This window comes from Aquarana catesbeiana, linkage group LG03 (genome assembly GCF_042186555.1).
Source record: "Aquarana catesbeiana isolate 2022-GZ linkage group LG03, ASM4218655v1, whole genome shotgun sequence".
Classification (NCBI taxonomy): Eukaryota; Metazoa; Chordata; class Amphibia; order Anura; family Ranidae; genus Aquarana; species Aquarana catesbeiana.
The window spans coordinates 53,891,774-53,909,057 of NC_133326.1; the positions used below are offsets into that span (position 1 = coordinate 53,891,774).

At 42.0% G+C, this 17,284-nt stretch overlaps 1 protein-coding gene across 2 annotated transcripts in view; it reads right to left on the reverse strand.

Moving 5' to 3' along the window:
* The window catches only part of MAP1A (microtubule associated protein 1A), a 233,399-nt gene that overhangs the window by 27,667 nt on the left and 188,448 nt on the right, over positions 1-17,284 (reverse strand). The window contains exons 3-4 of one of the 2 annotated variants that reach the window (XM_073618548.1): positions 2,543-2,625; positions 322-462 (exon numbers count right to left, since the gene is read on the reverse strand). In XM_073618548.1, the coding sequence (XP_073474649.1) occupies positions 322-462; positions 2,543-2,625 (224 nt within the window). The remainder of the gene's footprint in view (positions 1-321; positions 463-2,542; positions 2,626-17,284) is intronic. The other variant, XM_073618550.1, reaches the window with a different exon arrangement.

Consider the following 17,284-nt stretch of genomic DNA (forward strand, 5'->3'; position numbering starts at 1 on the left):
CCACTCCCTATGTTGCATTTTTATCTAATTTATGGCACAGATAATGCAGCAGGAGTAGCTGGAACATTGGTATATAGTGTATACAGTGTAAACAGTATATGATATATACACTACTTCGCAACCACACTGAACCTTTAACTAATATCACTTTTAGGTGGACAGACATTTTAAGCTGAAATCGGCTCACATTTGAACCAAAGACAAACATATCACAAAAGTCCAACCAGTATGGCACCAAGCTCCAAAAAGAAAAGTAGGATTACTGATAAGTAAAACTGTTTTAAATCATTTAGTTAATGATTTTGACTATACTATACTTACCTCTGGGTCACTGAACACCTCTCCAAGTCTTCGAAGGGGAAAAGTGCCACTTTGTAGAATTAAATCTCCTTCTTGGTCTGAACACTGACCACTTAAGATGAGTAGTTTGTAGGCAGAAGGATCCGTGATCAAGGAGCGTACCTTAAAAATAGAATTCAGAGCACATTTAGCAATGTGCAAAGCAAAACAATCTAATGCTTTGAAGAACCAGTGAACTTTGCTCCTCAGAGTGACAACATATATGGTTCTTGCCTCTGTACAGAATAGGGAGAATGTCTCAATTTATACAAAGTGTTGGGTACATATACAGACCAAGCTGTGAATGTTACCAGTACCATTTATGTTCTAGAAATAGTGATGATTTAATATTTAACAATCCAATATAAATGGCATCCTTGTACATCCTTTTTTATTATTCAGAGCTCAGGAAAGTTTACCTACTTTCCTGGCTAGGGCTTACAAAGTAACTTCAGGCTAAACATTTTTTTTCTTTGCTTGTGTGTGTGTGTGTGTTTCCATTTATTCCATTTGTGACAGCTTTCCATTTATTCTACACACGCTTACTTCACTGTCTTGAAAGCTGTTTAAAAACACTTCTCCATTACCTCTGCCTTACTTCCTGGACAGATTTTAGGTCATGACAGAGGAAGGAGTTGACCAGCTGAGGGTAGATGATGCAGGGTGTGTGCTAATGAGATGGGCTGGTCAACTCCTCCCTGTGTCATGACCTAAAGTCTGTCCAGGAAGTAAGGCAGAAGTAATTGAGACTTTTTTTTTTTAAACAGCTATGCAGAAAGTGAGGTAAGCCTATGTAGAACTAAAGGAAAGCTGTTTTATTTTTACAAAATGAGTACATTAATCCTATATTGGTACCTATATTGGTAGAAAAAAAAGTGAACAAAGGTGAACTTAGCCTTTAAGCTTGTGATACATTATACAGTTTTCTTTAGATTCCATTTCCTTTAGATTTACCTTCAACTACGTAGAGCAAGGGTCTGCCTGACTGAGTACAAATTGAAAGTGTTTAAAGGAAAGAAACTTTGTGGGAACAAAAATAGCAATATATATATATATATATATATATATATATATATATATATATATCATATACAATTGCAACACAAGTCATATTGCAATGTAATATGGCTACCCGGGGGTGTTCTGTACAGAACGCACCACAGATAATTTCCTGCTTGTGTGATTGGCTCACTGATTTTCCCAGAAGTCTGCACTAATATACAAGTCAGATTTAAGGCATCCCCTGCAACAAAAAACCTTTTGGTGAGATACTCTCAATAGGAAATCAAGTCTAAAGGGATGCAGACCCAGCAATTTTCCTTATTAGAGCTTTGCAGGTGCAGCAGCTGGTTGATAATTATGAAACAACTCCCATTAGACTCACTCTAATGGACAAAGACAAACACACAGGAATTTCTTTTGAGTAACAGAAGCTAGTAATCTGCAATAAAATTTGTATAAAAGTTTGTAGTAAGTATAGTTTGTCAAAATCCTTGTAATGTACATCCTGTAGATCACCCAGAGGGGAATGCTTTTTTTCGCAAAAAAAGTAGAGTTACTCTTTAAGTTTGACCTCACATGATATGGTTTTTGTAAATATAAAGGAACATTTTACAAGAAAATAGTTTAATGTATGGCCAGCCTTACACACAGAAACAGGCACACCTGTTTGGGAGACTTCCTTTCAAGGCTTGTTCCAGTGACAATAATTACATTTTGGGTCTCCCCTCACTCTCTCTTCTATTGTAAAAGATCTAAAAGTGTGGAGAAATCTCTCTAAAAAGGACAAAAAAGCCAGAAAAAAAATGGATGGTGTCCCTAACCTTTTCACATTTTCTCCAAAGTCTTCAGCCCCTCTACAAGATAGGCAAATTCATGTACAGTATAAGTATAAGATATGCTTGTTATATTCTTGATGGATAACACTGGGGAGATATTTAAACATGTTTAATACATGTACTTATTAGATCTCCCAAAGGATCAAAAAATGAGCTCTAAATGTGCCTTTTTATGTCTACTGCAAGAGTGGACTAGTACCTCTGCTTTGACAATGTGTGCATTGTTTTAAAGCAATCTTTAGACTTTTCATGTTGTTGGATGGGCACTAGGAAAAGTTAAAATTTGAATCATGCATGCTTGGAAAGTATCTGTACAATCAAATGTATATACACAATTTCGGCTGTATACGTTGTAGAAATAGTACCTCATGAACAATGCTTTCGGCATTGGGATTCACCAAGATCACTGTCTCTAGGACATCACTTTGATGCTGTAGAGTTCTTTGGCCTATGGAAAATATTGATATAACAATATTACTTAGGATATTACAGAAAACTGACAATTAACCCTGTCACTTGTCTGCTTCAATGATAATTGAATTCACGAATAATACATTACTGGGAATGAAACACATTTGTGTAAAGTATGTGAAAAAAAAGCCATTCAAATGAAGAAAGAACGAAAAATGTGTTATTCATTTTACTTCCAAATCAGTTTGTAATTTTCCTCCCACACAGCACTTGCATTCTGTAAACCTAATGCAAGAATATTATCTTCCCAGCTGTAAACACTTGAGGAATTTACATCTATACAAAGGCTACCAACAGACAATTCTGAAGTAAACTCAGCAAATCATTAACAAGAGTAATTTTATGTTAAGATCCAAAATCATAAACTAAATAAGAAAATATAATTGCATCCTTGGATTTCTACTAATTGAGTTTTCTTTTGTATTGTGCCAATTAAAAATGTTATAATAAATAAATGTCAATTGCCTTCTTTAACTGGGAGTCTAAAGGAAAAGGCCCCTTCAATATGTACAGTATCTGGAACGAAAAAGACCCTGAGTATATATGTGATTTATGAGCTTTAGCTTAAAGTAGAACTTTAGTCAGGTGCAGTCCTTCTAGATCACGTTATGTTGGCCCCTTTTGCAGGTATAGCTATGTAAAACATTAAAAATAAGTTTAAAATCCAGTAATACACGGACTCACACAGCTCTGCACATGCTCAGTTGCTCTCCATTTTTGGCATTGTGTCAAAAATCTGAGCTAGTGGAGGCCAATCTGAGGACAGCCTAAAGATTTATGGCTGCTCAGGGGCTCTGGGCTTCAGCAAAATGGCAGCCTCTTGCAAGAAGAAAAAGGAACAATGCTAATGCTGAAGGCAATTTACAGTACACGCTAATTTTGATAGCATAATTATCAATGTAGAATGTATGATACTTGCTAAAGAACATCATTTTTTTTATCAAGCTGTTTTGGGTAAAATTTTAAGCCAGCAGAATGGCTTAAAGCTAAACTCCATCTTTTTCCTCCACCCTAGCAATCCCCCCTCCATAAAGTCCCGTCAGATCTTAACAGGAAAAAGAAAAAAAAAAATCAACACAATACATACCTTCCATCTATACTTTTTCTAGAGTTCTTAAAGCTAATCTTCACCCTTAGATTTAGGTTCCCTCCTTTCCACCCCTCCTCTACACACAGAGCGCACTTTTGTTTTGGTTACTTTTTTTTTTTATGTAAAAGTCCTGCCCCCCCATGTATGTTTTTGGGCTATTTCCATGCATTGACAGCCTATTCAAAATGAATGGGTGGTTTTAACTGAGAAGTATAAAAAAAACCCCAAAAAACAAAAAAAACCACATGCATACTCACCTAGGTGGATGCAGCATTAATCCAATGCCACATCTGTCCCTCGCCTCTAGACCGAGAACTGAGCGATCAAACACTGCCGTCTTTTTACCTCTCCTACAAGCCTTCCTCCTGGTAGCAGAAAAAATACCCGATGCTTGTAAAAGTGTCTAAAGCTTTTGCAAGCGTTTAGGCGCATTTACAAGGCAATAATTAATTAAATTGCCCAGAATAATAATTCTAATATTCTAATAATGCCCATTGAAATGAATTAATTTTCAAGCGCTAAACATGCTTAGCGTTAACATGCATTTAGATGTATTTACAAGCGTCAAGTGTTTCCTCTGCCCAAACTCTGCTGCTCTGGATGCACTGCCAGTGGGTTTTTTCCTGCCTCCAAACTCTCCTGCCACTAAATGCTGCTAAAAGTCTGTGTGTGCATGAACACATAGGCTAACATGCAAGGGAGGCAGGAAACAAAAAAGCTAGACGCTAGAGCAGCTGTAAAAAAGTCCAGTGTGTATGAGGCCTAATATAGAAGCGTTGGCATATAGTGCCTTGATCCTGTATAAGCAAACCCTGTAAACAAACAGTTCGAAGGTTTGCTGATGCCCCATTCACACCTTTTGTAGCAGGAATGCACGTCCCTGCTCACAATTTTTTTTGGGCAATTTACACGCATTTCTGTGTGTCGTGCATAGGGCAGCCAATTCATCTTTCCCAGCGTGATCATTTTTCTGGTCGTGCTGGGTGAACAGCCTGATTGCCCTCCAATGGCCAAGACTTGTGCTGACACGCCCCCTGCACAACCATTCACTGGAAAGATTAGTGCCCTGCTGTTTCTCCACCCCCACCTCTCCAAGCCCCTTATGAAGCTGAGAACAGAGATTATGTGATCACTTATAAAAACAGAAACAAAGGTATTAGTGCTGTAAATAATTTTTTATATATATATATATATATTCAAATGTTTTACAAGGTCACATATACTTTTGTCAGGGCTGGGCTCATGCTATTTACTAGCAGCTCTTTCTTTCAGTACACAGAGGCTGCTCAGCTATCGGTTAGATACCAGCCACTCATTGTTTCTACAGTGACTCACCTGCTTACGATTACCTGCCTCGTTAGTCCAGCCTTCAGCCAGCCCCTATTGGCTATTTAAACAGCTTTGCTCATTCCCTCCGTGCCCTCGTGTGGTCAACATCTCTTGTGTTTTCCTGCTGTGTTCCTGTGTATGACTTGGCCTGGCTGATTTCTGTTCTGATTCCCGCTCCTGATTTTTGGCTCCTGACAATGCTGACTTCTGGTTTCCTGATCCTGGCTTGTCTGATTACCCGCTCTGGCTTCCAAACCCTGACTTCTGTTTTTGACTATGTTCCTGAACTGTTATTTTTGCTATTACATTAAAGGTGTGATTTTAACTGCATTTTCTGTCTCTGCCCGGTTCACGGCTCCTGGCGCTTTCAATTTAAAGTGGTTCTGTAATCACCCATGCATGTTTTAACTAAATCATTAGGTTTCATGCATAGGCAAACATTAAATCATTGTATTTAAATAGTACTGGCTATTACAGTTCCACTTTAAGAGAAAAAATATTACCCAATATCTAAAAATATAAGATAATTGTCCAATATCTGTATCCATTTGATAGAATCCTGCCATCTTTAATAAGTGAAAAGCAATACAATACAGTATCTAGTCTGGAATCCTGGAGGCAGTTTCGGTTTCAATAAAACCTCTGTAGTGTTCCTGTTTTTTCAGCTGTGCAGGCAGCATCAATTACTGCCAACATAGTGAAACGTATGTCTTTTATCTGGTTAGCACACACATCATCGTATAATATTTAACTGTATATGCAGGCCTATTTTTGTGGGTAGAAAATACCATCCACGGACAATGTCATACAGAATAATCTGCTTCTGTCTCATTATCTTGTCAGTTTAATTCCTTTAAAATGATGCAAGCTTGCAACCATTCAACAAACAATATATTAGCTTCAGTTATAAATACTATTAACTTATGTATGTTATAAATAGTTTGAACAGCCAAAACAATGTGTAGTCATGTAAAAAGCCTTAAGCCGCGTACACACGAGCGGAATGTCCAACAGAAAAAGTCAGACGGAAGCTTTTCATCGTCTATTCCGATCATGTGTAGGCCTCATCTTTTTTTTTTTAAATTTTGTCGGACCTAGAAATAGAACATGTTCTAAATATGTCCGACGGAACCAATTCCTATTGGGAAAACCGATCGTCTGTATCGTCTGTATGCTTTTCCGATGGACCAAAAACAACGGAAGCTATTGGCTACTGGCTATTGAACGTAAGTGTTGTACGTCACCGCGTTCTAGACAGTCGGACTTTGGCTTGACCGTGTGTGGGCAAGACCGCTTGAATGGAATTCTGTCGGAGTTCCGTCGGAGAAACCTTAGGAGTTTATTCCGATGGCAAAACCGGTCGTGTGTACGCAGCATAACAGTAGGGGCCCAGGATGCACATAACTGGAAATTAGCAATGGGTGCCTATTATTATTATACAATATTTATATAGCGCCAACAGTTTACGTAGCTCTTTACAACTTGAGGGTAGACAGTACAAATACAATACAATTTGATACAGTAGGAATCAGAGGGCCCTGCTCCTTGTTTATTGGTACTGGTTAACAACATCATATTTCTACTAATCCCTCATATTTAATTTAATCTCTAACCCTGATAAATTTGAATATGCTGTTGTTATATCTGTGATAATAAGTATCTGTGTACATTAATCAAGTTCAGAGTTCTCATTAAAGGGAAAGTGCACTTTTTAGAATGAAAAGGACATGGTAGCATTTCAAAAGGGTGGGGGGGGGGGACAATCTAAAGAAATATTAAAATCTTGTTAACTGCCTTTTTTTGCCATTCCTTATTGACTTTGTTCTGTGCTCTTTTTCCTTGTTTGTCTTACCATCGTACACAAAGACTTAGGCTAGTGAACAGGCAGACATAGCTAAAGGTGAATTTCCACTTTTTTTATACAAGCCAAGCGTCTCCAAACTGTGGCCTGCAGGCTGAATGAGGCCTTTTGCTATCTTTTATCCAGTCCTTGAGTCACTATTCCTCCCACTGATATGAGGTGGTATTCCTTTCACTGACACCAACAGTGGGACACTATTCCCCCCACTATTACTAATGATGGGGCACTATTTTTTCACTAATACCAATCATGGGGCACTATTCCTTCCACTGAAACCAATGATTGGTCACTATTCCTTCTACAGATACCAATGATGGGGTAATCATTTTACTCCCACTGATGTCAGGACTTTTTGAATTCCCACTGGCCACAGTCAGGCCCACCCAATGTCTGAAGGCCTTGCTATGCATTTTAAGAAAATTTAAGCATTGAGAATCACAGCTTTTTAAATTGTTAGAAGTTGGATTTATTTGGTATAATTAAAGGAGTTGTAAAGTCTTGTGGTTTTTCACCTTAATGCATACTATGTGTAGCAGTCTCTCCGACTTCCAAGGGTCTGATGGTGACCCACAGAGCCAAGGAGAACTGACATTCCTCCTCAGGGTCTAGGTTACTAGGATAGTGGGTGTGGTGCAAGATTGAAAGATTGTGCGCCAGTCACTTTTTGTAAAAATGAACAAAGATTTTATTTCTCTTAACAGGAATGGTGGGGGGAGAGTGTTAGGGCACAGGACACCATTAGGCAAATGCAATAGCAATAAGGCAAACTCCACAGACCAAAATAGAATTAGGCAGACAGCAATACAGATAAAGGGCCTGTAAGCTGAATGCAGCAATCTGTATTTTGTAGCAACTGCTGTCTCCTATAGCAACAACTTCTCTCACATTATCCTACTGTAGATCTTCCAGTTTAACTCACAGTATTCCCCTGTAGATCTTCCAGCTTAACTCACAGTAGCCCACTGTAGATCCTTAAGCTCAGCTTGCCATCTCTCACTAGAGTTCTTGGACTCTCAGCTACCTGCTGGATCCCTCGAGCTTCACCCACAGCTAACCGCTGTACTTATCTTAAAGCTTTACTTACAGCTACCCGCTGTACTCCTTTAAGTTTTACTCACAGATACCCGCTATCTTCCTGGATGAGTCTCCACTGAAGCTTTCCCACTTACTCCACCGTCCCCAGCTAGTGAAGCATCTGCTCTGGTACTCCTTCAGAACTTCATCCCTTCCAAACTTGCCTCTGGTAACAGAAGTGGTCGTTCCTCCGGCAACTGCTTCTCCTTTACCACTGGCAACAAACAGGCTCCCCTCGGGTTGAGCCTCTAACACAAGGCTTAACCTTTGCTGTTCCTCCTTTGTGGAACCCTAAATTACTGGATAGGCCTCACTTAGACCTAGCAGCCAGTAGGACTCCTGGATAGGCCCCAGGCTTCAGGCCTAGCAGCCAGGAGCCATTTGACACACACATCCACCCAGGCCACAGCCCCGGGTGGGAAGAACCCCGATCACCTGACTCCTCCCAAATAAATAACCTATTCCAGCATGCACAGCGGCCAAAGAAACTCCTGCTGATTGGCTGAGACAACTTATTTACCTATCCCCTGAATTCACTGTAATCCATCATCCTAGTGCCAAAGGCAACAGTGCCACCTATTGGCAGAAGAGAGAGACTACGAATTAAACTCAGACTTAGGACAGAAATCAGGGGATCAAAGACTACCAATTAGCCAGGCTAGTTACCACCTAGCACAACTAGATTTATTAGCAGCCCTGTTTAGGACCAGGGTGTTACATATGCATAGAGGTGAAAAACCTGTGCTGTAGCCCCCCAGACCCCCCCCTTTTTTTTACCTGAACCTGATCGTTCCAGCGACGAGCACGAGCCAAGCAGCTCCAGACGCTGTCTCAGGTCCTCATAGGATATTGGAACTGCCATTGGCTCCCGTTGCTGTCAATCAAATCCAGTGAGACGGGAGTCAGGGGCGGGGCCGAGTCCTGCTGTCTGTGTCAATGGATTCAGCAGCAAGACTCGGAAGCGTGCCTGCACGGGTGCCCCTATGGAATGCGGCTCTCCCTGGCATTCTGGTATTCCTTGGCAAGATCTATTATAAAAGATCAGTGGAGACAAAACATAAAATAAGATAATGTATCTCTCACTGACTTGAAAGCTTTATACAGTGGTCAGTTTATGTGCCTCAGTCTCCTCTCACCCTCTCTCCCCTCTTCCCTGACTGTCAGCTAGTGTCAGTGACTGCCTCTCCCCTCCTGCTGCCATAATAATGGTGTTTTCCTAATAGAATCCCACTGTGGTCCATTATGTTATGTGCCCTAGTTGTATGTGCTTTAGAAAAAATATATAGGTTTATACCTTTTTTCAAAGCCCCGCTCGGGGCTCATGTGACCGCAGGCCACTTTCCTCTTCTCTTCCTTCCAGCTGATGTCGCAGGGGATTCTCAGCTCCTCCCACTGTAGTTCTCAGATAAGTAAGGAAAGCAGTGGGCGGTCATGTGTGTGGCGCTCTGAAATAAGGTTTAAACCTACATATTTTTTTTTATAAAGCACATATACTGAGGGACATAACGTAATGGAACACAGGGGATTCTATGAAGATAGCAAAGTGGCTTTACAACAACTTTAAAGTATAACTAAAGGCAAAAATGTTTTCTCTAGTTTTGGACAGACTGGAGATGAATTAAAACATTTATTATGTTTATATTGCTGTCTGCGTCCCTGTTAGAGAGATTCACCCTATTTGTCCTGTTTACCATTATCATTAAAACTGAAAGTAAAAGAAAATCCCAAATATTGGACTGTCCCCAGAACAGTAATAGGGTAAAAATCTTCCAATGGGAACACTAGTTCTGGTGACCTGTGTGTCCCCAAGGGATTTCCTATTACTTCCTGTTTTGGCTATGGGACAGGAAGTGAAGGTAAATAGGTAAATCTTCCCACTGGGATGCAAATGGCAAAAAAAAAACCTGACCGGGGTTATAACCCTGCCTTACTCTATCCAAAATTACAGTAGAAACAAAAAAGTTTTACCTTTTTTTTAGTTCTACTTTAACCACTTGCTGACCCAGTAACGTACATGTACTGCGGCGAAGTGGCTCTATTGCGTGAAATCACATACCTGTACGTCATTTCATGCAATAGCCTCTAGGGGGGGCGCACCACCGGAGACCCAATTGTGCACTGATTGGACAGTAGGGGAGCCAATCAGTGGGTCTGGTGGACCCGATGTCCGCTGGTTACCCACGGTGGTTTCCAAGAGAGTCAGAACGGCACTCTGCCTATGTAAACAAGGCAGATCGCCATTCTGACAGCGGAGAAGATGGAGATCTTGTGTTTCTGCTAAACAGGAACACCGATCTTTGTCTTCACCCAGTCAGAGCATCCCCCACACAATTAGCAAGTACTCCCAGGGAACACATTTAACCCTTTGATCGCCGCTAATGTTAACTCCTTCCCTGCCAGTGCATTTTTTTTAGCACTGATCACTGTATTAGTGTCACTGGTCCACAAAAAGTGTCACTTAGTGTCAGATTTGTCCGCCGCGATGTTGCAGTCCCGCTAAAAATCACTGATCGCTGCCATTACTAGTAAAAAAAAAAAAAAAATTCCATAAATCTATTTCATAGTTTGTAGACGCAATTAATTTTGCGCAAGCCAATCAATATACGCTTATGAGGATGTTTTTTTACCAGAAATATGTAGCAGAATACATATTAGCCTAAATTGATGAAGACATTTTTACATCTTTTTATTGGATGTGTTTTATAGCAGAAAGTAAAAAATATTGTGTTTTTTTTTTTTTTTTTTTTTTTTTTTTTTTAAATTGATGATCTTTTTTTGTTTCTAGTGCAAAAAATAAACACCACAGAGGTGATAAAATACCACCAAAAGAAAGCTCTATTTATGGGGAAAAAAGGACATCAATTTTATTTGGGTACAGAGTTGCATGACCACGCAATTTTCACTTAAAGTAACGTAGTGCCGTATCGCAAAAAATGGCATGGTCATTAAAGCGGCGTTCCACCCAAATTTTGAACAATATCTGTATGTATTCTCTTCCTTGCCTAGATGCTGACATGCCGTTTAAAAAAATTTAAATCGCCGTAATTACCTTTTATTTTTCTATTCTTCTTTGCACTTCCTGGTTCTCCTCCCGTGGGAGTAGGCGTGTTTCTAGCCTCTCCCAGACTCCTGGGAGCTAGTCTCAGGCTTCCCAGGATGCCACTAAGCATGTGCGGGAACGAGCGGTGAATGCTGGGAGCACAGCATTCACCACATCCAGGAAATAAATGCTTGTGGGCTTCAAATGCCCACAATGAAGATGGAAACCGTCTGCAGTGAATAATATAAGTTATTCTTTCCGACTAAATCTGACACAGGTGGACATATTACACACAATATGTGAGTATGTAATGCTGAGAAGAAAAGTTTGTGAATGAACTAAAAAAAAAAAAAAAAAAACAATAGATAGGTGGACCCCCGCTTTAAGGGGGTAAACATTTCTGGGCTGAAGTGGTTAAATTACAGCTTTGTTTTAAAAGGTCTATACAAAATGAAAATGTAATGGAATACAATATGGCTATACATTTTGCATGTGTAGCCTAATTTCTTGCACAAAGGCCCAAAAGAAAAAGATGGGTTCATCAAGGCATCAAGTAGGAGTGGCACTGTATATAGATTTTAATGGTTTAGAACAGGGGTCTCCAAACTTTTCAAACAAAGGGCCAGTTTATTGTCCTTCAGACTTTAGGAGGGCCAGATTGTGCCCAGCGGGGGCAGAAAATGTCTCGGGCCTGGCATCAGTGAGAATAAATATGGCCTCAGGGTTGGTGGCTAATAGGAGGAGGAGTAGTGCCCCTAATTAGTAGCAGGAATAGTATCCCATCATTGGTATTGGTGGAAGAAATAGTGCTCCATTGTTGGTATCAGTGGGAGGAATAGTGCCCCAAGGGCTGGATAAAGGCTAGCAAAGGGCTACATCTGGCCCTCGGGCCGCAGTTTGGAGACCCCTGGTTTAGAAGATAGATATGTGAGTATAGCAACACTGGAAATAACATGCCTACAAGTCAAAAAAGACAGACACAAGTAGAGAAGTTAATTAAGGATGTAACAGAGAGCAGAAAACACCCTGATTAGAGAGGACAATCTTAAAAAAAGGCATAGATTCAACCCATTCCATAAAAGAAGAGGGAGCATTGGTGTGCTCGGAAAAATGTTGTGTTGTTAAAGATAATTATTTTATACATTTGACCATTGTGCCTTTTTACAAGCAATTTATTTCCTTTGTTATTTCAAGCGCCAATTGCTGTAGATGTTTCACCTTGTAATACTTTGAGTTGAGCCTTTCCTTTTCAGCTTTGTTAAGTAGATAAACTTAGATACAATCTTTTTTTTCTAGCATGTCTTCAATAAAATACATCTTCAGAAGGACTCAAAATCCTGGATCAAGGGATTACTGTTTTACAAACAGCTTGAAGATGAGCGAACACCTGGAATTTAATGCAAGTATACAGATACAGTTAGAGGCTCTGCATTACTATTTTCTAAATTTGCTATACCTCCATATGATGCACCATCCACATTACACCGAAGATTAGGTCCGACGTACTAGTGTTGTAGTAGTGGCTCCACCTGCAGCCCTCCCCCCAGCTTGCACTGAGGACTTCCTCATTGTCAGGTAAATAGTAGCTGCTCCTCTGCAGTGTGTCACTTTGTACTAGGAAGGGGGCAAAACTGTACTGGGAAGGGGTTAGGGTCTTAGGGTTAGGAGTTTGAGCTCTGCACTGGTGTGGGGGACTGATGGGAGATCACTGTACTGGGTGGTTGGGGGGGAGAGCTCTGTACTGGTGGGAGGATCATTTTTGGTTGTACATTAGCCTGTGCAATATGCACTCCTTAGCCCTGCACCTTGTTCAATATGCACTCCTTAGCCCCGTGCCCTGTATGGTACACGCTCCTGAACCCTGCTCCCTGTGCGGATATGCACTCCTGAGCCCTACACTCCTTGGAGAACTACTATCATTTGAAGTATTTGTTTCAGCACTATTCTGGGCAAAGGACTTATCTACTGCTCCCCCTGCCCTTTGGGGAATAATGTTAATGGAGAAATATTAACCTACACAGGGTCTCAGCGCTGCCCACTCTATTCTAATTTTAAAAAAAGTTTGGAGTTTACATACACATAATTCAAATTCTGCTCTTTGTATACTAATGTGTGCTAAAATGTCTGCTACTTATGTTGTAAAACTGATAGCAACAGCATTATCACTAGCCTTTAAAGCAATACTAAAAGAAAAAATGTAATAAATTGCAGTTTACCAGTTCTTAGATGTTGTGGTTGCATTAGTTTTATTTTTCCTGACTTTTAATATTAGGACACTTACCTGGCCACGAATCCAGCGGTGTCCTCACCTAAGCCGATTTTTCAATCGACCCTCGGGTGGTGCCGCCACCATGTCGGGTAAGATAAACCAGCAGTGAAGCCTTGTGGCTTCACAGCCGAGTCCCTACTGTGCATGTGTGAAGCCCGCTGCCCTTTGTGAATGGCCCGGCGGCAGGGGAAGGAGGACTGGGGCTGAACTTCCAGGTGACTTCGCCACAGCAATGTCAACTGGAAGTGGGGGAAACTCACTTCCCCCCAACCGAAAGGTGCCAAATGTGGCAGCAGGGGGGGGGGGAGCAAATAAGCGGAGCTTCCCCTTTTTGGTAGAGCTTCGCTTTCAGCTTATTAAAGCGGAGTTCCACCCTAAAGTGGAACTTCCGCTCATCAGATTCCCCCCCCCTCCGGTGTCACAATTGGCACCTTTCAGGGGGGAGGGGGGTGCAGATACCTGTATAATACAGGTATCTGCACCCACTTCCGGGTATAGCTAGCCGCAGACTCCCCGCCCACCCCCGTTGTGTTGTGGGAAATACACAGTTCCCACAACACAACGGGGACCAGTGTAGACGCGCAGCGCGACTCGCGCATGCGCAGTAGGGAACCGGGCAGTGAAGCCGCAACGCTTCACTTCCTGATTCCCTCAGTGAGAATGGCGGCGGCAGCACCTGAGGATCGAGGGACGGCTCGGTCTCGGGTGCCGACATCGCTGGACCCCGGGACAGGTAAGTGTCCTTATTTTAAAAGTCAGCAGCTGCAGTAGTTGCAGCTGCTGACATCTAAAATTTTTTTTTTTAGTGAAACTCCGCTTTAATTTTTTAGTTATGTCCATCTTCTGTGAAGGTTGACAACGCTGCTGTTCAAGTGGGGCTTCGTGCTCCGCCACAGAGTGGAGGCATCCTAAAGCCTCATAAACACTACTATTTGGTTTCGTTCAACCCGCTGGGTTGAAGCTGACAGCTCTGGTCGGAGCCCCTGTACTAACAATCTGATGTTAGTACATCGCTCTCCCCTGCCGAGATATTGTGTTCAAGACAGGGGGACGGCCCTCCGCCAGAACACTCCGGTCAGCGCTCTTAGCCATTAGCTCTTATGCCACGTACACACGGTTGGACTTTCCGACAAGGAATGTTGGATGTGAGCTTGTTGTTGGAAAGTCCGACTGTGTGTATGCGGCATTAGCCTAAGACCCCTTTCACACTGATGCGCTTTACAGGCGCTACAGCGCTAAAAATAGCGCCTGCATAGCGCCTGTAAAGCGCCTCTCCTGTCTCTCCAATGTGAGACGGCCACTCCCCATCCCTCCACAGCTCTTCGCTCCAATGAGCGTGGAGGATCAGAGCAGGAGAGATGCTGACATCTCTCCACTTGGGGAGGAGTGAGAACCGAGCCATCGGCAATGTTCAGTGGCTCGGTTCTCAGTGCAGAGACGCCGGGGGACAGCTGCAGCATCGGTCTGATGCTTCATCCACCTAGGTAAGTATGAATCTACATAAAACCCAAAACCCATACTTCTCTTTTAAGGCTTGCCATATACTGATCAAAATTTGGCTGGTTCAGCAAGGATTGGCTCGATTTCAATCGGTATGTGGCAGTCCCTGCTCAAATAAAGTTTGTCAAATGATCCACTTCTGTCAAAGGGACATGTTGGATAAACTTTTCTCGATCAGTGACTGCAGCCAATTGCCTGCAGCCACTGATCAGTGTATTCTGACATCTGCTGGTGCAACTGTCCAAATACAATATCCCACAGGATGTATTTCTCCATCCCATTTGTGTAGATAGGGGAATCGTTTTTGTTTTTTCTTGTTTTTTTTGTTCAGCTGGCTGACAGAACTAACAACTAAACTACTAACGGTGTATAGTGAGCTTTAGACATGAATTATGTTACTGGCTCCATCACCAGGTGAAAATAAAGGGAATAAAAGCCACCAAATCTAAGGATTGTTTTTGCGTTAATACTATTTTAACTTCATAAATCACACGTTTCTGCATTCATCTTTTTTTCTAGTTTTTTTTTTTTAAATTCCCTAATTTCTGAATAAACTATGGTAATAAAGAATACATAAACAATTTCAATAAATTAGTTCTGGATGAAAAGGGATATTTATGTTGGTCCTGGTAAATCACAAACGGTTTATTATTTTCTGGGCGTGGGTACCTCCTGCGAGAATTACGGGAGCTTGGCCTGTCACCGCTCACCCTCAGCTCTCACATCACACATCCCAGGAAGCTCTAATGCCGCGTACACACGGTCGGACTTTTCGTCTACAAAAGTCCGACGGACCAAAGCTGGCTGACAATCCGATCGTGTGTGGGCTTCCCCGGACTTTCAGCTGACTTTTTCAGCCGCAAATCTGACGGACTTTAGATTTGAAACATGCTTCAAATCTTTACGTCGTAACTACGCCGGACCCAGAAATCCGCTCGTCTGTGTGCTAGTCCGACGGACAAAAACCCACGCTAGGGCAACTATTGGCTACTGGCTATCAACTTCCTTATTTTAGTCCGGCGTACGTCATCACGTACGAATCCGTCGGACTTTTGTGTGATCGTATGTAGGCAAGTCCGTTCGTTAGAAAGTCTGCCGCAAGTCCGTCGAAAATCTGTCGGATGGGCTGTCGGACTTTTGTAGCCGAAAAGTCCGACCGTGTGTACGCGTCTTAAGAGTAATGTGAAAGCACAGCATGATATTGCGCGTGGCTAGAGAGAGCTTCCTGTAAGGCAGCAGGAAGTCACAGCCTGCTCCCGCATCCAATATGATAGCGCCAGGCATCTGAAAAACCGGCCCCAGTGATGACAGCGCTGGACTCCTGGAGAGGGGTGTGTCTTTATGTTAAAAGTCAGCAGCAACAGTATTTGTAGCTGCTGACCGTTAATTTTTTTTAAAAGAATTCCCCTTTAAACAGGTTCACCGGCACTCAGAAATTGTTAATGTGAGAATACGTTTTGTAAGATTGCTAATTTTAAAAGAAACCTGTTAAGACTAAAATATAGGAACTGCTGTTGGTGACCCGTTTTTTTCAAGGCGCATGATCCAGATTTGTCATCCTGAACATGCCTTTACTACTTGGTGAGTCATTGACCTAGAAGAAGTATGTACATACAATATCATGTATGCAACTTCTTGTTCTGGGTCCATGACTAGCTAAATTGTGAAGTAAGGGTCAGGATAGCAGATTTGGAATATGCATCATGAAAAATAGTCAACAATAACAGATCATATTCTGTATTCTCCCCCTGACAGATTCCCTTAATACTCCTAAATGCAGGTCAAGCCCAGCCACTGGGGTTCAGGCAGTAGTTGTAGTAAGACCTGGACATGTGAAACCAAAGCTCTTGGCTTAACATATAAGATCACAATTTCACAGGTTCAGCAAACTATTCCTTTCATTTTATTTTCATATGTCTAATACAAGTCTGTGGGGCGTATGCAGCATATCCTTGCAGATTACTCCATGTTGTTGGTGGAGCTACCTTGCCCTGCACATGGGAGTACCTTTCATGTGTATGCACACTCATTAATGCCTGGGACCAGGCGGGGATGTTCATGTGAGAATCAAACTTCTGTCAATGTGCTGTCCTGTGACACTACACACCTTCCTTGTTGTATATTGCATTCAGGAGGGACACCACTGAGTCTAAGCCCTCTCCACCAGTCCGGAATACCCCTGTCACCTTGCTCCCAGTGACAGAATGAGGTCCCACCATGCACCTAGCGCAGACCTCATACGTGCACTTAATTCACTCCTTCCACTCTCGTGTACTATGCGGCCAGATACACAAGGTCTCTATACCACGGGTTCAGTCCCAGTTACTTTAGAGAAACTGACAGCTAGGGAAGGAACCAGAACATTCATCCCTTCGCTACCGTAGACCGGACAGCTAAACCAGGTAGCACGCTTCGTGACTGGCTGCAATGTACCTTGCACTAGTTCATGGTTACCAATAGCAACTGCATTCTT